Below are 20,492 nucleotides of genomic sequence, written 5' to 3' on the forward strand. Positions count from 1 at the left end.
TGTTTAGGTGTTAGGTGTTTGACCATAGTGGAGAGAATATAGCTCATGAGAGATTCATTAGCGGACTGGGATTTGAAGGAGGACCCCACCGATAACACATCCAACATGATCAAGGCGTTGGAGGTGAATGGGTGGACTCGAGTTCAGTGCTTTGGACACAGGCTACACCTCGTGATAGGTACGTTTTGCTGTGTTTATTTCAATAACTTTGTTTAGAAGAAAGAGAAAGGGGTGGGTGTGTGACATCTCTGTCTTGTATGTGCATATATGTATGTACTGTTTGTGTGTGTGTGTGTGTGTGAGTGAGAAAGCGCGTGAGATGAAAACAAATCTGCTTTAATGTGGTTATTTATTTGTGTTGTAATATATTTATGTTTTATATTGTACATCTATTTCTCTAGATAATGCAGTGAAAGGTGAAAATCGGATCAGCCATGCAACAGGTGTCTGCAAAAAGTTGCTATGCCATTTCTCACATAGCTGGAAGAAGAGAGTGGCACTTGAGCAAGCCCAGAAGTGCCTCAACCTTCCAGTCCATGGACTCATAACTGAGTGTCAAACTCGTTGGGGGGTCGAGGCTGCTCATGATTGACAGGATTCTGGAGCAGCAGAAAGCACTTTCAGAGGTCCTATCGCAGGACAGAAGCACTCGGCACCTAATTCTTCGATATCAAGATCTGGATGTGCTGGAGTCTGTCAGCAAGGCACTTGGACCACTGCTTGAATTTACACATGCTCTATCAGGGGAGAATTATGTTAGTCTCTCACACATCAAGCCAGTACTGAGCCTGTTTAACACAAACATTTTGGCACCAAAAGAGGATGACACTGACATTACGAAACCCATAAAAAAGAAAATGTTGGAGTCCATGAATAGTAAATATGAAGATCGAGACACACGAGCTCCTGGATGTGGCATCCTTCTTAGATCCAAGATACAAGACACAGTACATTAGTGTTAACAACATCCCCATCATAAAAGCCAGACTGGTATTAGAGATGAAGGCAATAGAACACATGTTCACAGTAAATGTTGGAATGGATTAAATGAAAACAGTTAATTCCATTTCAACGCATTATCTTACAATTTAGAAATGGTTTGAGCTTAAATTCGAACAGTGATGATCATTATAATGTTACGAGACTGCTATATAATATTTCAACCAAAACCTAATAATATTATATATTTCTTTTTTCACTGCTTTCTAGAATTCTGCTGAGTGGAAAATATAAGGCAAAGAAGTATTTTGCAATCTTCTTCGAGGATTGCACTCCCAATGCCACAGAACCATTAGATCCCATTGTTGGCATGGAGGTGGAGGCTCAATGCCTATTGGCAGTCTGCCGCAATTAACAATGGAAACGACCCCCTTCTGTGGTGGAGAACACAGAAAATCAACTTTCCTCTACTGAGTAACATGGCATGAAAGTACTTGTACATGCAGGCCACCAGCTCTCCATCAGAGAGAATTTTCAGTACATCAGGCAACATTGTTAGTTGTGAGAGGTCCTGTCTAAAGCCATAGATGGTAAAGAAACTGGTGTTCCATCAAAGAATCTTTAGAAGGGCTGTAAAGCTACAAAATGCTTCAAGTCACACATGCATGCGTAAATTGGTACAGAACAACACACAATGCTGCAGTTAACACACGCACACAAGCACAACAGACACCTGCTTCTGTTGTAGCATAAATTTGTTATCCTGAGTTGCAGTACACTGTTGAATTAGTTTTTATTTATTGCTGACTTTGTTAATATTGATGACTGTCAGTAAGTTCTAATTTAAAAACTGCACTTTACACATTCGTTTGCATTTATTGCTGACTTTGTGAATGTTCACTGTCAGTATGTTCTACTTAAAAAACTGCACTTTCCACATCCTTTTGAATTGATATTTTGCTTTTTCTGAGAAAAATCTTAGTTTTTCACTGAACACATAGTAATATCGTTATCGTATCGTTAGCGATATCTGGCAGGAATATCGAGATATGTAATGTCTATATCGCCCAGCCGTATAGTTCACATTGGAATGGATGTTTGTCATTTTAAAAAAAAAATACATGGACTAGCATACTGTATTTCAAAGTGTATTTATTTTTATTTTCCTATACCCATGTATAATGCGCAGTATTGATGTTTGACAATTTTTGAGGGGTAAAAACAGCACATTATACATGAGAAATTCCAGTATGTGGCACCCAGTGACTCACATAAGGACAAATAGGCTGTTTTATTTTGCAGACACAGAAAACTGAGAAATTTCAACTCACACATTTAGTAAATTACAAAGTCGCTTAGTAATACAGTGAAAATGAACGGCATACCACTGATTAACACACAAGCCACAGCGAGAGTTTCATGTGATAAATTCACAAATACCAACCTAGCCCGATGTACAGTATAGCAAATGCGCACACTCATAACAATATGGAACAACATGGAAATTGTTGGGCCAACAATATGGAACAAATGCAAGTAAAGAGCAACATTTAGCTTGATTTTATGTAGTTATTTTGTGGTTAAAAGAGCACCGCAAAGAACTCTGAGAAGCAGCAGCAAGCACCATGATATGGAATATTAAAGAGGTTCTAAGCAGATATGCGTATTTTGTTTATAAATACATTAAATAGGTGTGAATGTGTGCGCGAATGGTTGTTTGTTAATGTGTGCTGCGATTGGCTAGCGACCAGTTCAGGGTGTACCCCGCCTCTCGCCTGAAGATTGCTGGGATAGGCTCCAGCACGCCCGCAACCCTAGTGAGGATAAGCGGAGCGGAAGATGAATGAATGAACGAATGTTTGAAGTACGGAATTGTTGAGATATAGCTTTAGCATCTTTTTCACCATTTGAATGTTGCTGATTATAATGCAGCCCTATGGGGGGCACAAGTCAGTGCTAACTGTAGGCCGGTCCCAAGCCCGGATAAATGCAGAGGGTTGCGTCAGGAAGGGCATCCGGCTTAAAACCTTGCCAAACAAATATGAGCGTTCATCCAAAGAATTCCATACCGGATCGGTCGTGGCCCGGGTTAACAACGTCCGCCACCGGCGCAGTCAACCTGCAGGGCGCTGTTGGAAATTCAGCTACTGTGGGTCGAAGTCAAAGAAGAAGAAGAAGAAGAGGTGGAAAGCGGGTTCTTCGGCAGAAAGAGAAGAGGAAAACACAGAGCCTAGAACTGAATGTGGGGACTTTGAATGTTGGGACTATGACAGGAAAATCTCGGGAGTTGGTTGACATGATGATTAGGAGAAAGGTTGATATATTGTGTGTCCAGGAGACCAGGTGGAAAGGCAGTAAGGCTAGAAGTTTAGGGGCAGGGTTTAAATTATTTTACCATGGTGTAGATGGGAAGAGAAATGGAGTCGGGGTTATTTTAAAAGAAGAGTTGGCTAAGAATGTCTTGGAGGTGAAAAGAGTATCAGATCGAGTGATGAGGCTGAAATTTGAAATTGAGGGTGTTATGTGTAATGTGATTAGTGGCTATGCCCCACAGGTAGGATGTGACCTAGAGGTGAAAGAGAAATTCTGGAAGGAGCTAGATGATGTAGTTCTGAGCATCCCAGACAGAGAGAGAGTCGTAATTGGTGCAGATTGTAATGGACATGTTGGTGAAGGTAATAAGGGTGATGAAGAAGTGATGGGTAAGTACGGTATCCAGGAAAGGAACTTGGAGGGACAGATGGTGGTAGACTTTGCAACAAGGATGCAAATGGCTGTAGTGAACACTTTTTTCCAGAAGAGGCACGAACATAGGGTGACCTACAAGAGCGGAGGTAGAAGCACACAGGTGGATTACATCTTGTGCAGACGATGTAATCTGAAGGAGGTTACCAACTGTAAGGTAGTGGTAGGGGAGAGTGTGGCTAGACAGCATAGGATGGTGGTGTGTAAGATGACTCTGGTGGTGGGGAGGAAAATTAGGAAGACAAAGGCAGAGAAGAGAACCATGTGGTGGAAGCTGAGACAGGACGAGTGTTGTGCAGCTTTTCGGGAAGAGGTGATACAGGCTCTCGGTGGACGGGAAGAGCTTCCAGAAGACTGGACCACTGCAGCCAAGGTGATCAGAGAAGCAGGCAGGAGAGTACTTGGTGTATCTTCTGGCAGGAAAGGAGAGAAGGAGACTTGGTGGTGGAACCTCACAGTACAGGAAATCATACAAGGAAAACGGTTAGCTAAGAAGAAGTGGGACACTGAGAGGACCGAGGAGAGGCGAAAGGAATACATTGAGATGCGACACAGGGCAAAGGTAGAGGTGGCAAAGGCAAAACAAGAGGCATATGATGACATGTATGGCAGGTTGGACACTAAAGAAGGAGAAAAGGATCTATACAGGCTGGCCAGACAGAGGGATAGAGATGGGAAGGATGTGGAGCAGGTTAGGGTGATTAAGGATAGAGATGGAAATATGTTGACTGGTGCCAGCAGTGTGCTAGGTAGATGGAAAGAATACTTTGAGGAGTTGATGAATGAGGAAAATGATAGAGAAGGGAGAGTAGAAGAGGCAAGTGTGGTGGACCAGGAAGTGGCAATGATTAGTAAGGGGGAAGTTAGAAAGGCATTAAAGAGAATGAAAAATGGAAAGGCAGTTGGTCCTGATGACATTCCTGTGGAGGTATGGAAGCATCTAGGAGAGGTGGCTGTGGAGTTTTTGACCAGCTTGTTCAATAGAATTCTAGTGCGTGAGAAGATGCCTGAGGAATGGAGGAAAAGTGTACTGGTGCCCATTTTTAAGAACAAAGGTGATGTGCAGAGCTGTGGCAACTATAGAGGAATAAAGTTGATGAGAATAATACAGGACATGTACGAGGGCAGCAGAACAGCGGTGAGGTGTGCTGTCGGTGTGACAGAAGAATTTAAGGTGGACGTGGGACTGCATCAGGGATCAGCCCTGAGCCCCTTCCTTTTTGCAGTGGTGATGGATAGGCTGACAGATGAGGTTAGACTGGAATCCCCGTGGACCATGATGTTTGCAGATGACATTGTGATCTGCAGTGAAAGCAGGGAGCAGCTGGAGGAACAGTTAGAAAGATGGAGGCATGCACTGGAAAGAAGAGGAATGAAGATTAGCCGAAGTAAAACAGAATATATGTGCATGAATGAGAGGGGTGGTGGGGGAAGAATGAGGCTACAGAGAGAAGAGATGGCAAGGGTAGAGGACTTTAAATACTTGGGGTCAACCGTCCAGAGCAATGGTGAGTGTGGTCAGGAAGTGAAGAAACGGGTCCAAGCAGGTTGGAACGGGTGGAGGAAGGTGTCAGGTGTGTTATGTGACAGAAGAGTCTCTGCTAGGATAAAGGGCAAAGTTTATAAAACAGTGGTGAGGCCAGCCATGATGTATGGATTAGAGACAGTGGCACTGAAGAGAGAACAGGAAGCAGAGCTGGAGGTGGCGGAAATGAAGATGTTGAGGTTCGCTCTCGGAGTGACCAGGTTGGATAAAATTAGAAATGAGCTCATCAGAGGGACAGCCAAGGTTCGATGTTTTGGAGACAAAGTTAGAGAGAGCAGACTTCAATGGTTTGGACACGTCCAGAGGAGAGAGAGTGAGTATATTGGTAGAAGGATGATGAGGATGGAGCTGCCAGACAAGAGAGCTAGAGGAAGACCAAAGAGAAGGTTGATGGATGTCGTGAGGGAAGACATGATGGCACTTGGTGTTCGAGAGGAGGATGCAGGAGATAGGCTCTCATGGAAAAGGATGACGCGCTGTGGCGACCCCTAACGGGACAAGCCGAAAGGAAAAGAAGAAGAAGAAGAAGAAGAATGTTGCTGATTATGTGGGCGGGGGCTAAAAAAACAGCCCCGTGATGCGTATACTTTCTCGTGCGAGTTGCCTCGCCCACTATACAAGTTAATTTTGTTTGGTGATGCTGCTCAGTTGTGAGTTACCTGTGCTTAGCTTCCATAACAAGGCCAATTTAAAGCCCATCCAGCGTGCAGTTAGCAAGAAAATGTGTCTTCGCTGGATGCCTCAATTTACAGAACAGCTCGGTGATGTTTTTTTAAGCTCCCAAAAAATTAGGAAATAAAAAAAGCAATGGATTGACTTTTTAAAGACATACGCAGATGGCGAGCAGAACATCAGCACCACCAACTGACTGCAGTGCGCATTTTACGACAGATAATTTTGTAAACTTTCACCAGAGACAACATGGCTTCGTGGGTAACTTCATACTAGTGAATGGGATAGTGCCGACTGTCTACCAACCTGGACTTCTTTCTACCGTGCCGCTGTCGTCAGATGCCGTGTTCGGCTGTCACATTATGTCACCAACAACGAAGGTAAGTTGACTTGTGTGCTTATTTTTATGATAATAGTCCAAAAATAACCATTCAATTTTGAAGTTGAGCGCGGACCAGCTCGATCCAGTCTTCACACAGATCTTCAATAGATCTCTGGAAATGTGCAAAGTATCATCCTGTTTCAAATGTGCCACCATCATTCCAGTCCCCAAGAAACCTAAAATCTCAGGTCTAAATGACTACAGGCCTGTCGCCTTGACATCTGTGGTCATGAAGTCCTTTGAACGTCTCGTGCTGGACCACTTCAAGAGCGTCACAGGTCCCCTGCTGGACCCCGTGCAGTTTGCCTTCCGAGCGAACAGGTCTGCGGATGATGCAGTCAACATGGGACTGCACTTCATCCTAGAACACCTCGACAGTGCAGGGACCTACGCGAGGTTCAACGTTCCACACCATCATCCCTGAACTCCTTTCCTCCAAGCTTCTCCAGCTCAGCGTCTCGCCTGCCATCTGCCAGTGGATTTACAGCTTCCTGACGGGCAGGACACAGCAGGTGAGGCTGAGAGAGACCACCTCATCCACATGCAGCATTAGCACTGGGGCGCCCAAAGGTTGTGTCCTCTCTCCGCTGCTCTTCTCTCTCTTCACGAACGACTGCACCTCAACACACCCGGCTGTCAAACTCCTGAAGTTTGCAGATGACACCACTGTCATCAACCTCATCAAGGACGATGACGAGTCTGCATATCGACAGGAAGTGGAGCGGCTGGAGCTGTGGTGCGGCCGACACAACCTGGAGCTGAACACGCTCAAGACTGTAGAGATGATCGTGGACTTCAGGAGGCATCCTTCGCCACAGCTGCCCCTCACGTTGTCCAGCTGCCTTGTGTCAACCGTCGAGACCTTCAAGTTTCAGTCTCTCAGGACCTGAAGTGAGCGATCAACATCAACTCCGTCCTCAAAAGGGCCAAGCAGAGGATGTACTTCCTGCGGCTTCTGAGAAAGCACGGCCTGCCACAGGAGCTGCTGAGGCAGTTCTACACAGCGGTCATCGACTCAGTCCTGTGTTCTTCCATCACAGTGTGGTTTGGTGCTGCTACAAAAAATGACAAACTCAGACTGCAACGGACAATCAAAACCACTGAAACGATTGTCGGTACCCCTCTACTCACCCTTGAGGACTTGCACGCTGCCAGAACTAAGACAAGAGCGTGCAAAATCCTCACGGACCTTCCACATCTCGGTCACCTGCTCTTCCAGCCCCTTCTCTCAGGTAGGTGCTATGCAATGCAAACTAGATATAGCAGACATTCCAACAGCTTCTTCCCTCTTGCAATCAACTTCTTAAACACCTAACCTACAATTCCATTGCAACATGCTGGGATTTTTTTGTCTTTTTGTGTTGAGTTTGTTGTCACATTTCTATCGGGCCAATTATATATTACTCGTGCACTCACTGTAGTCGTCTCGCCACGCTGCACTATTTGCATATCTGTTGTTGACCAAAACTGGCCACTCATGCCAGAGTAGCATCTGCCCCATTTGCGCACTGATTGAGAAGTATCTGCAACATTTGCAATCTCGAAATTGTCCCAGATTATTGCACTACTCGTCACTTTAAACTGCATACACTACTTGAAGTCTCGGCACCCTTTGCACAATGGTCATTGGACCGGACTATTGCTATATTAGTCATTCGAACTGCTCTAAGTGCTAGAGGACTCTGCATCTTTTTGCACAATTGTCAATAAATAAATAAAAATTTGTACCGGCATTACCAGATAACTAGCAACCCTTTATTGCTCAGTGACTGTTTTTCTCAATGTCTTTATGTCACAAAAGTGTTCTCTCTCCATTGATTGTCTGTTGTCGTACTAGAGCGGCTCCAACTACCGGAGACAAATTCCTTGTGTTTTTTGGACATATTGGCAAATAAAGATGATTCTGATTCTGGTAATGTGTGATCTATGGAGTACTTTGAACTGGATTAGCTGTAAATTACTGTTTTTTGTCATTAAGAATGTGTTTCTACATAGTTGTGCACAGTAATCAATGTCAGTAGACACTGAGGGGTCTTTTTCCCATTTTACGACTGGTAAGTGTATTAAATTAGTACTTGAGATTAAGTTTTTTGTTTTGGGGAGTGAAGTTGTGAGCGGCATGGGAGCCATGGATGACAGAGGGCGAATACTGCTTTACTAAGACTAGGAGGCAGCACCGGGCGAGTTACGCCACAATTTGTGAGTGGATTGTGGATGCTTGGGCTCACGTGTCTGCTTGCACTGTTGTTCGAGCTTTCGTAAAAGCCGGCATCATTTCTGAGGAGCCGCACGGCAACGAGACTGACTCCGACGAGTACGAGAGGGAACATGGCGTGTTTGATTGAGAACTTCCCCAGCTGTCATTTCAGATACAGAAGATGAGGACTTTAGTGAATTTGTGGATGAGGATTGATCAAAAAATAACATGAGTACATTGTTAAAAACTTCAATAAAGTACAACCGAACTCAGTTTTTCTCCCGCTGCCTTTTTAAAAACATTGTTTTAGCGTGGATGCATGCTACCTTATGTTTTAAGATAGCGTATGTTTTACCGTGCTTGCGCCCAATAATACGGTGCACCTTATGTATGTGTTAATTACAGAAATAGACCCGTAACTGAGACTGCACCTTTAAATACGGTGCGCCTTATGGTCGTGAAAATACGGTACTTAGCAATTTGTTTTATTCATTCAAATTTTGGTAGGCTTGTTTCCATGACTCTTCTCTGTGGTGTGTCAAATTTACATGCCATTTTTTGGGCCTGCTTAGTGCCACTTTAAAATCGGCTGGATGATCAGAAAAAAATAAGCCTGATCAATAAAGAGTATGGAAAAAAAAAAAAAAAAAAAAGAAAAAAGAAAAAAAAACTTATCAGAAAAGGGGCAAATACTTTTTCAATGCACTGTAGATACAAATCCCTCCATGCTTTTGCCCAATCATACATAACCGACATCTTCCACAGTCTTTCCTCGAAGTGTCAGGCCTGCTCTCAATCCCTATCTGCAGAAAAATAGGTTTTATTTTTTTAAAGTGTTTCTGGTGGCATGGTGACCAACTGGTTAGCACATTTGTTAGCACAGTTCTTGGTACCCGGGTTCAAATCTGGCCTCGGCTGTGTGGAGTTTGCATGTTCTCCCCGTGCTTGTGTCCGGTTTCCTACCACATCCCAAAAAACATGCATGGTAGGTTAATGGAAGACTCTAAATTGCCCATAAGTGTGAATGTGAGTGCGAATGGTTGTTTGCCTATATGTGCCCTGGCGACCAGTTCAGGGTGTACCCGGCCTCTCGCCTAAAGTGAGCTGAGATAGGCGCAAGCACGCCCGCGACCCTGGTGAGGATAAGTGGCACGGAAAATGTATGGATGGATGGATAAAGTGTTTTCAATTATTGTGTGGCTTTCGGGAAGAATAAAGGAAGATGAAGAGCTAATACAAGAACTAAGAAAGATGAGAATGTGGATAGAAAAAACAAACTCAAGAGGAGAAACGAGAAAAATGCGTATCTGGTATCAATGTTGCAGCGGTGGCAGTTTCTCTTTCAACACTCTTTAGCCACCCCAGATGGGGTCTCTGTTTGTTTTTATTAGTGTGTGTCTGGGCAGGGGGCAGAGTGCAGACCACACACGACCACTAAATCACGTGTTTTTTTTTTTTTTTTTGATTGGCTACCATTGCTCTAAGTACATGGGCGTTGCATCCTTGTATGACACTACTATTTTACTCAATATAATCGCTCAAAGGAAAATTAAACTTTTACTCTGCTGTACGTGTTTCCACACCGCATGCAGGCGTGCAAGGAGAGATGTCAGAGTGAAAGGGGCGCACAAACAATGCTGCACCTCTTGATCTAGTGTTGGAGGGGGGGCCTTGCAGAAGAGTAACGTGACAGTCGTCACCAAGCAGACAAGCATCTCTACAACCTATTTCACATTTTCTTTCATTTTTACACAGCGGGACATGAACCGTAACCTCTATTTCCAAAACCCAAGTGCTTACAGATGAGCTACTTCAACCCAGCTACGAGATACTCTAAGGCCTGCCTGCACACTGCGGTCAAACCAGATTGGACCGGCTCATCACAAAAATAAAAAAAAATAAAAATAAAAAAGCCCTGCACACGAGCGATTGGATATATGAACAAGCTGAACAGCCAGCCTGTATAGGCGTTTGATGCTGCACATACAGTATATTGTACTTAATCACAATAATAAACCATAAAAAGATTGATTAATAGTTAAGGAAGAAGCAGGTTGCTAAAGACAGTGGAAGCGGGCGAGAATAAAAACGAGAGTGTGGAGATTTTAAAAGTGAGTCGTTCGCTCCGAGTCATTTGAATGTATCCATCGTGGTATGTACCGCGCAAGTACATTTGGCCACAAGTGTTGCTTTTTCATCCAAAGGCACATTAAAAATGATAAATATTGTTAAGTATTAATGTAAAACACAATATTTGAAACTTTTATATACTGTATTTATATGGGCTGGGGGCAGCACTGTGGCCGTTCTATCTCTCGCTCGCTTGAAACCTGGAAATGTATTTTTAGCATGAGTGGAAGCTGTGCATTTTGATTGGCTAGTTGATACATTCTGACACTGCGAGTGAGATTTCAAATCGCAGTTGCTACTGGTGCAACTGTGATTCAAAATTTGAATCGCGGCAAAACTAGTTGCCAATGCCACTCGTGGAAACATTTGCCAAACCTCGTACACTGCGTGACAGTTACAGTGGGTAGGGAAAGCATTCAGACGCCCTTAAATCTTTCACTCTATCTTGCAGCCATTTGCACACACACACACACACACACTCACATACATAAATTATAGAACACTTAGCACATCACCCAACTGCAGAGTTGCTACATTAATTTTTCACCTCCAAATTCTCAAATCCTGTGGCCCAGATTGAACCCTCGATTGTGCTGGCTTTGGCCCATGGGCCAAACGTTTGACACCCCCCCTTGCTAAAAAAAAGTACCCGCCGAACAAAGTGAATTAGGGCTAATCCCACTTCTACCCCTGAGCCCTTTCCCCTTCATCTTACCCCTTCCCCTTAGCCCTCTGTTTGGAAGGCCAAGATGAAGGGGTAAGATAAAGAAATTGGGACACTCACCCCTGCCAACCTGCTGGCTATGTTGTAGGCAGAACGTGACAATTGTTTACATTTCCAAGATGCAAACTTGTGTCACATGAATTTTACTATTATAAATATCTATTTTATTTAAATTTGTCTGGCAGTTTATGCAGTTTCTAAAGGTGACTGGTATTTTGAAAGTGCTTATAATAGATGTTGCCAACCACATGGTACGGTGCATACATTTCTGTATTTTATCTACTCTTGAAACATTTTTATCGAAGGACCACATTTTAACAACCTGACTTTATGGCCTATCGTCAGCCAATAAATAACAGCAACAACCACCAGCACAAAAAACACAACTAAACATTTGTAAACAAACAAAAAAACTACCTCAAACAAAACAGAAAATTACTTTATTGTCACTGTCACAGGCAATGAAAATCAGGGATCTCACAATTTGCAGCGTTGAGGTAAAACATGCACGCAATTATAAAAAAGCAGAAGAAAAAAATATATTTACAGAACATAGTTATTGACATATGAGAGAATTTCCATCAATCCTTCCATTTTCCAGACCGCTTATCCTCACTAGGGTCACGGGCGTGCTGGAGCCTATCCCAGCTGTCTCTGGGTGAAAGGCAGGGTACACCCTGAACAGGTCTCCAGCCTATTGGAGGGCACATATAAACAAACAACCATTCACACTCACATTCACACCTATGGCCAACTTAAGAGTCTACAATTAACCTACCAATGCATGTTTTGGGGATGTGGGAGGAAAGCGGAGTATCCGGAGAAAACCCACACAGGCACGGGGAGAACATGCAAACCCCACACAGGCGAGGCCGGATTTGAACCCGGGTCCTCAGAACTGTGAGGCAGATGTGTTAACCAGTTAGTGCCGCTGGGAGAATTTCCATATTATGATATTGTCGTAGTGTGACTATTTACATTCATACATATTGTATTCTTTTTTTATTAATAAATGTAAAATATTTATAACAAATGCGAAATGCATCAAATATATATATATATATATATGTAATTGAAATAACAATATTAAGTTAAGAACAAACAATTAATTGCAGTATGTACATTTTAGCTGGAAAGCTGGAAAAACCTCTTTTTTTGCCTCAGCCTCATGTCGTTTTTGCTGATCTTCCTCTAAAAGGAACTCGAGATATGCATTTTGTTTCCATTGTCATTTTGGCACTGGGCTTGTACTTCTGGAGTGTTGTGTGCTGTTGTAAAAGACAGCTGTCTTGTCACGCCCTGTGGAGGAAATGGTGTCCGGTTATATATTACGTTGACCTCATGTGTGTTTAGTAAACCCTATGTCAGAAAAGGAAATTCACAGGGCATTACAGCTAACATCTTCACGACGATGAAATATTGCATTACATGAGTGTTCATAAGGTGCATCTTAACTATATGCAAAGCGAATGTCACAGTGTACTGAGAAGCGACAAGTAGTGACGCTACATTAGTTACGTAGCTTCTGAATGTGACTTAGCTGTTTAATAATTGTCTAATCGTTCATAAAATGCAGTACATTGTAGAAAAGTCCGTTTAATGTGAATTTGCCACTCTAGTCTGACAGTAGACTTGCGATGTGCAAGCTCGATATAACGCGACGTTTATCAACCATTCAAAACATGGCTGTCATTAGTATGACTATCAAAAATTATGGTTACTTACATTTATGTATTTTCTTGTCCGTTCCACCGTCTTGCAAGCTCTTGGTCAGTCAGCGGGGGCAGAGTCCTCTATCACTTGCTTTCAAGTGAGCTCCTGGACCAAACTTGGTTTCAAGGGCTACACACTCCTTAGCCCTTCCGCTAAGAATTGGGATACCCCTTCGTTCTAGCGCACATGCAAAACCAAGGGCTAAGGGGCTATAGGATTGAGATTGTCCCTTAGTCTGAAGAATTCAAAAATAATAATCATAAAAAAATCATACTATGATTCAACAAAATTTAAGAACAAATGAGAAACAAAGTGATTGAAATCTATCAGTCTGGCAAAGGTTACAAAGCTGGCAAAACCGTCCATGGGAGAGTTCAGAGGTGAAAAAGCACCACTGACCAAAAAAAAAAAAAGAACACTTGAAAGACTTATCACTATTTATCACAAATGCTTGATTTCAGTTATTGTTGCCAAGGGTGGCACAACCAGTTGTTAGGTTCAGGGGGGAAAAAGTTTGTCACATAGGCACATAGAGCCAGATAGGTTTGGATCTCCCCCCCAATTATTAACTTAAATAATCATTGAGAAACAAAATTTTCTTAGGTTGTCTTTGTGAGGCATTAAAACGAGTTTGATGATCTGAAACAATTACTGTAATTGTGATAAATATGTAAAATCAGTAGGAGGGCACTTTTTCACAGCACTGTACCGGGTACATCTTTTGACTGTTTGCACCTTGGGAGTCTGTCCATTAATAGGAAGCACCATCACTTCTAACAACTATACCATTGTCACACATTCTTAAATTGTTTCTATTTCTTAAAGTTTGATTATCTGTGTACACTTTGTTTTCAGTTGTGGTTGTATTTATAGTAATTTATAAAGAAAGTTGAATTCAGTTCAGGTAAATAATTTAGACTGAGGAACCCTGTTCCCCCGAACCAAAACTCCAAGTGATACATCTGTAAATAATAAGACAATCATTTTATAAACAATTCTTTTTTTCTTGAGCAGCATTCCTCCACCCCATCTTCAATTCTACATACCATGTTTCTTCTTTGTCTTCCTCCTATCCTGCTCTTCTCTCTGACGGTCCTCCTGGGTGCAGGGCCGACCCTCCTGATCTCGCGGAACAATACGCCCATGGAAAGGGCACTAAAAGACAGTGTATGGAGGGAATGATCAGAAGTAGATTAGCAATTACTCATTAAAAACATACCAGTATGAGCTCTGACTCTGGCTAATTGACTCATCTAGAACTAAATATCATTCAACATTTCAGATTTACTAAATCATGATTGTGAGATAAAGTAAAAATACATTCATTATTTTAATTTCTCGCCTCACAGAAACCGCTACAGCACAGGCATTAAACATCAACAGATTGGAGCCAAATCATGTGAAGTCATACATTTATGTATGAGTTATTGTGGTTAAATGTTAAATGGGTGGGGTGTGGGGGCAGGAGGATAATGCAATGACAATGTATCCTGGAGAAACTGGTTATGTTATTATACTTCTGTTGCAATCATATTCGATTCATAACAAATACCACGTATGAACTTGAATTTAATCAGTCGGCCTATCATCCAACCTCACATCTTAAGACACGAGTGAGAAGAGGGGTTGAGCTGTAAACTGATCACAAGGAAGTCGGACAGAAGATTTGGCAGACTGGCATCTGTTAGATCTGTGAGAGTGCTCAAAAATACATGTGCTGAAGAGGTTACAATTCACCCAAAAACACATTGGCTTGTTAAAAAAAAAAGGTGCAATATTTCGTTGACTGATGAAAACAACTGTTATTTTTTGGCCTAGAACCATTTGTCAGATGACTCCCAAAAGATTGAATTGAATTAAAATCACTGCTACACTGTGGAGACAGTGACGCATGGTGGCAAACGCATCAAGATATTAGTTTTTCCTCATACTATTTATCGCACACCAGCAATCATAGATCCGTCTGAATACATCAGAATACTTGACGAGGTCATGGTGCCTTATGCAGAAGACAAATTGCCCTTGAAGTGACTTTTTCAAGAATAAAATTACCCCAAAACACACTAAAAAGCAAGGAGCATCTTGGTTCCAGTTACTGAGTGGCCAGGTCAAAACCCAGATTTTAATCCCAAAGAAAAATTGTGGTGTGACATAGAAAAATGCTATTTCTGAGGCGAAACCAAGAAACATAAATTGTGGAATGTATTCTTCTCATCCTGGGCTGGAATACCAGTTCACAGGTGTCAGAAGTTGGTGGACTCCACGCACAAAAGATGTGAAGAAACTAGTTTTTCGAAAAGGTATTACGTCAGTGATTTACAATCTTGCAGTGACAAGTATTATGTCAGTGGTTCTACATCTGGCAGTTTCTTACCAATGCATTTGAACCAATGCTTCCAAATAACAAATATTTTGTCAAGGTCCCCTTACCTCACTTGACCAACTCTACATGAGAAAAATGACTTGATTTTCAAAGTTTGTTTGGTATCAGGAAAAACAAAGCAAATTCTACAACGAAAACACAAAAGCAGCTCTGGCTGTGAATAATTGCATTGCCATTTGCTTTGCTAAGCAATGGGGGAAATTTTTATTTATATTATTATTTATTGTTATCGAAATCAGATTTTATTTTGGGCGGCATGATGGACAACTGGTTAGAGCATTCGCCTCACAATTCAGAGGTGTTAGGTTTAAAACCAGGCTCCCTGTGTGGAGTTTGCATGTTCTCCCTGTACCTGGGTGGGTTTTCTTCTAGTACTCCAGTTTCCTCCCATATTCCAAAAACATGCATGGTCGGTAACTGAAGACTAAACTGTTCGTAGGTGTGAATGTGAGTGTGAATGGTTGTTTGTCTATATGTCCCCTGCAATTGGGTGGTGACCAGTACAGGGCGTACCTCGCCCTCTTTCCCATAGTCAGTTGAGATAGGCTCCAGCACAGCCACGACACTAGTGAGGATAAGTGGTACAGAGAATGGATGGATGATTTTATTTTAAGGTTATATCACCCAGCCCGACTCCTGCCTGAGATGGTCAAGGCATGACCGACCAGATAAAGGCTGGCATGGGTCACTATTGGTATGCTTTCCCCAACCCCATCACTCACAGTAGATCTGGAGGAGGTGATGGAAACCAGGGAGGACTGGGCCTCTGTGCTCAGATTGTACCCCTGCTATAAAAATAAGAGCAAGATAATGGATGTGTGGAATTTTTAAGTGCCAGGAATTCTATCAATAACACTGATTTATAAAATGCATAAATGTGGTGGAAAAACACTTCACTCCCTTCCGTTACCTTCAGTCGGTCCTGTCTCTTACACATCTTCCCATTGCCTAATGGTGCATTACAATAATGGCTGACAGGAATGAATTTTCCAGGGAAAGTGATGTATCTGCATGTGCTCTCAGCCATGAGCTCTTTGTTTTGCACCTCCTCATCCACCTCTGATGGAACCCAGAACTGATGCTGAGAGGACAATCTGAGAAAGAATCACATATGTAGATTTTTATGTAGATAAAAATTCTTTAGACATATCAGGCTAGTTTACATGTACCAGGTACAATACTTGGTGATCTTGCCGGCGTTAGGCTGCTCCTGGCCCCAGTAATAGAGATCCAAACCAAATGGAACCACTGGAGCCTTCAAAGCCGTTTGGTCTTTGTTGGACTGAGTTGAACTGGGTTCAGAAGAGCTACGGTAAAAATAAATTACAAATTTTATTTAAATTCTTAATCATACAAACTTTAACCCCTGAAATTCCCTGCTAGCTGTGTTTTTTGCATCGCTACATCACACAAAGAACCAAATAAACATTCATGCATGCAAGGGACGGATATCAAAGTAAGAAGTCTGCTCAAAGGTGTTGAACCCCTGAGTGATTTGAGCGTTTTGTGCCATTAGACTAGCATCTCTGTAACAACCAGCTCCAATTCAAACCTTCTGCAATGATCTGCCATGATGATAAGGCACACTTAAAAGTTGTACATTTTCTCCAAAATGGACGCCTTATAATGCGGCGCGCCTTATGTGTGCACAGAGTTCCAAAATCTATAAATGTGTTATGAGCGCTCCGCTTGACTGACTGACTGACGGAGCATTTCCTGCCGACACGCTGCTTATACAGAGGAAAAGCGGATGAAGCTGAGGACAGCATGTGGACGTAAAGGGGGAAGGGTGCGCGTGAAGGACGACGCTAAAGGCATGCCTCCATTAGGTAGCGCCGGTCAAGCCAGCCTCCACTCGTAAAGGAGCAATCAAGCCAGACGCCCCTAATTTTTTTTCATAATAGGCATTACGGTAATAAGTCGCCAACTCGCGGCGAAAGCCACCTTCAAATTAAAAGCTTCCCAATAATACGGACGTCAATGCTCTTCGGTTAAGGAATGCAACCAGCAGGGTTAATTTGAATCTTGAGATGCATTAAAAAATTTAGTTCATTAGTTTTCAGAGACTTTTATTTTGTAATACAATATCAGATCTTCATCAAACCTCTTTTAGTGGAGTCCTTGGTGGTCTGTCACACAGATCTGGACTTGTCTTGCGATACCAATGGAATTTTGTTGGGGTGGCTTTGACTCAGTTGGTAGAACAGGTTCGAATCCCTGCTACGACTGTCCGCATGTCAAAGTGTCCTTGGGCAATACACTGAACCCTAATTTGCTCCCAGTGGGCCTGGCAGCGCCTCGCATGGCAGCAGTCCCCCATTGGTTTATGAATGTGTGTGTGTGAATGTGAGGCTTTGTAAAGCGCTTTGGGCACTGTGATGATGTAGATAAAGTGCTCTATAAGTGCAGTCCATTTACCATTTATTATTCCTAAGATATAAAATAAAATAAATGTTTTAATGTATCTCAAGATTCAAATTAACTTTGCTGTTTGCATTCCAAAAAGGCCTGATAGGACTCCTCCTTCAGCTTGAAGGCATCCCTCACCGTTGGCGTCCACCAACGTGTTCGGGGATTGCCGCCACGACAGGCACCGACCACTTTACGGCCACAGCTCCGGTCGGCCGCCTAAGGAATGGAGGTGCGGAAAATGGTCCAGTCTGCCTCGATGTCCCCCGCCTCCCCTGGGACATGAGCAAAGTTCTGTCGGAGGTGGGAGTTGAAACTCCTTCTGACAGGGGATACTGCCAGACGTTCACAGCAGACCCTCACAATACGTTTGGGGTGTTCCTCCCAATCACACCCTTCCAGGTCTCACTGTCATGACCCACGTGAGCATTGAAGTCCCCAAGCAGAACGATGGAATCCCCAGCAGGAGTGCTCTCCAGCCCCCCTCCAAGGACTCCAAAAAGGGTGAGTACTCTGAACTGGTGCATAGGCACAAATAACAGTCAGGACACGTCCCCCACCCGATGGTGGAGGGAGGCTACCCTATCGTCCACCGGGGTGAACCCCAACGTACAGGCGCCGAGACGGGGGGCAATAAGTATACCCACACCTGCTCGGTGCCTCTCACCGTGGGCAACTCTAGAGAGGAAGAGAGTCCAACCCCTCTCGAGAGGACTGGTACCAGATTAAGGAGGAGCAGTGTGGTTTGTGTCCTGGCCGTGGAACAGTGGACCAGCTCTACACCCTCGGCAGGGTGATGTTTTGTGGACTTGGAGAAGGCGTGTACCTTGGGCATCCTGAAGGGGGTGCTTCGGGAGTATGGGGTACCGAACCCACTGTACGACCGGAGTCAGAGTTTGATCCGCATATCCAGCTTTAAGTCGGACTCGTTTCCGGTGAGGGTTGGACTCCGCCAAGGGATGAGAATCAGCAACTCCAAATCTGAGACCACGGTCTTCAGTTGGAAAAAGGTGGAGTGCACTCTCCGGCTTGGGGATGAGATCCTGCCCCAAGTGGAGGAGTTCAAATATCTTGGGGTTTTGTTCACGAGTGAGGGAAGAATGGAACGGGAGATCGACAGGCGGATCGGTGCAGTGCTGCAGACTTTGTATCGGTCCGTTGTGGTGAAGAAGGAGCTAAGCCGAAAGGCAAAGCTCTCGATTTACCGGTCGATCTACGTTCCTACTCTCACCTATGGTCACGAGCTGTGGGTCATGACCGAAAGAACAAGATCCCGGATATTAGCGGCCTAAATGAGTTTCCGCCGCATGGTGTCCGGGCTCTCCCTTAGCGATAGGATGAGAAGCTCGGTTACCCGGGAGAGGCTCAGAGTAGAGCCGCTGCTCCTCCGCATTGAGAAGAGCCAGATGAGGTGACGAGGGCATCTGTTTAGGATGCCTCCTGGACGCCTCCCTAGTGAAGTGTTCCAGGCACGTCCCACCGGGAGGAGAACTCGGAGATGACCTAGGACACACTGGAGAGATTATGTCTCTCGGCTGGCCTGGGAACGCCTCGGGATCCCCTCGGAAGAGCTGGAAGAAGTGGCTGGGGAGAGAGAAGTCTGGGCTTTCCTGCTGAAGCTGCTCCCCCCGCGACCCGACCTCGGATAAGCAGAGGAAACTGGATGGATGGATGGACTTTTTACCTTTTTACTAAAGTTCATTGATAAGTGTGTACTTCTGTACTTTAACCAAAGTTGTATTTTGTATCAGTATTTTTACATAAATACGAATACCAGTACTTTTGACATCTCTGCTTCTCTCCACCAACTCTACAGTTTGGTCACGCGCTACAATACGACCTTTGAACTCTTATTTATTGATTATTTACATCAATTTAAAAAGAATAGCAACAAAAAAATGCTAGATGCAGCACGCTGTTAGGTGCCGCTTTTTTTTCCCAACAGCAGAAAATTAAGCAGCATCGCACTGGTGAACAATTATTCCAACAGGCTCACGGGCACTGTGTTGGTGACCCCTGTGGGAGAGGATCAGCATTGCTATCTCGTGGTGAAAAGCTGAACTACACTCACACATTGTTTTCCGGAGGATTATTTTCATTTCTCTATGGGAAAATGTTTCACAGTTTTTGCAATAATATACGGATGCAAAACTGAATATTAATTATGTTTATTGATAGTTTTCCAAATAACAACATTGGATTTTTCATTCATTGGACTATTACATCATCCATCTATTTTTTAATAGTACAAGTAGTCAATAATCGTACCTGATTCATGAATCACTCATGGACATAGGCACAAATAACGACTGGGGAGATACAGTACACCCCAAGTCTGAGCACTGTCAATTTGATACCTTTTTACAAGGCTCCAATTAAGTGGTCTTGCGTCACAGTTTGCAAGCATCGCAGTTTGCAAGTTAAATGTGCCTTTTGCGCATCAAAAGAAAAGCAAAACTGCGAATCACAGTTTTACCAAGGGGACGGCGTGTACAGTGATGTGAAATGTGTTGGCCCGGCTGAAATTCTTATATTTTTGCATAATCATAAAAACACACTACGGAGAGTCACTTAGCCTCGAGCAATTTAATGGCAAGAGGGAAGAAGCATGTCTGCTGGTTTTAGGTTGCATTCTTCAATAGCGCCTACCTG

General features: G+C 43.4%; 1 protein-coding gene across 17 annotated transcripts in view; it reads right to left on the reverse strand.

Annotated features, from left to right (window-relative positions):
• uvssa (UV-stimulated scaffold protein A) overlaps positions 1–20,492 on the reverse strand; it is a 144,020-nt gene that overhangs the window by 11,834 nt on the left and 111,694 nt on the right. For 8 of the 17 annotated variants that reach the window (XR_009790353.1, XM_061786595.1, XM_061786600.1 and 5 more), the window contains 4 exons: positions 16,613–16,738; positions 16,342–16,525; positions 16,154–16,219; positions 14,095–14,203 (listed from right to left, as the gene is read on the reverse strand). Coding sequence is in view for 11 of the 17 variants with exons in the window: in XM_061786595.1 (XP_061642579.1) it covers positions 14,095–14,203; positions 16,154–16,219; positions 16,342–16,525; positions 16,613–16,738 (485 nt within the window). In the remaining 6 variants the exon portion in view is untranslated. Of the gene's footprint in view, positions 1–8,512; positions 8,642–11,759; positions 12,635–13,060; positions 13,284–13,318; positions 14,011–14,094; positions 14,204–16,153; positions 16,220–16,341; positions 16,526–16,612; positions 16,739–20,492 lie in introns of those variants that run through there. The other 9 variants (XR_009790354.1, XM_061786596.1, XR_009790357.1 and 6 more) reach the window with 8 other exon arrangements.

The sequence above is a fragment of the Phyllopteryx taeniolatus genome, chromosome 10 (genome assembly GCF_024500385.1).
Source record: "Phyllopteryx taeniolatus isolate TA_2022b chromosome 10, UOR_Ptae_1.2, whole genome shotgun sequence".
Classification (NCBI taxonomy): domain Eukaryota; kingdom Metazoa; phylum Chordata; class Actinopteri; order Syngnathiformes; family Syngnathidae; genus Phyllopteryx; species Phyllopteryx taeniolatus.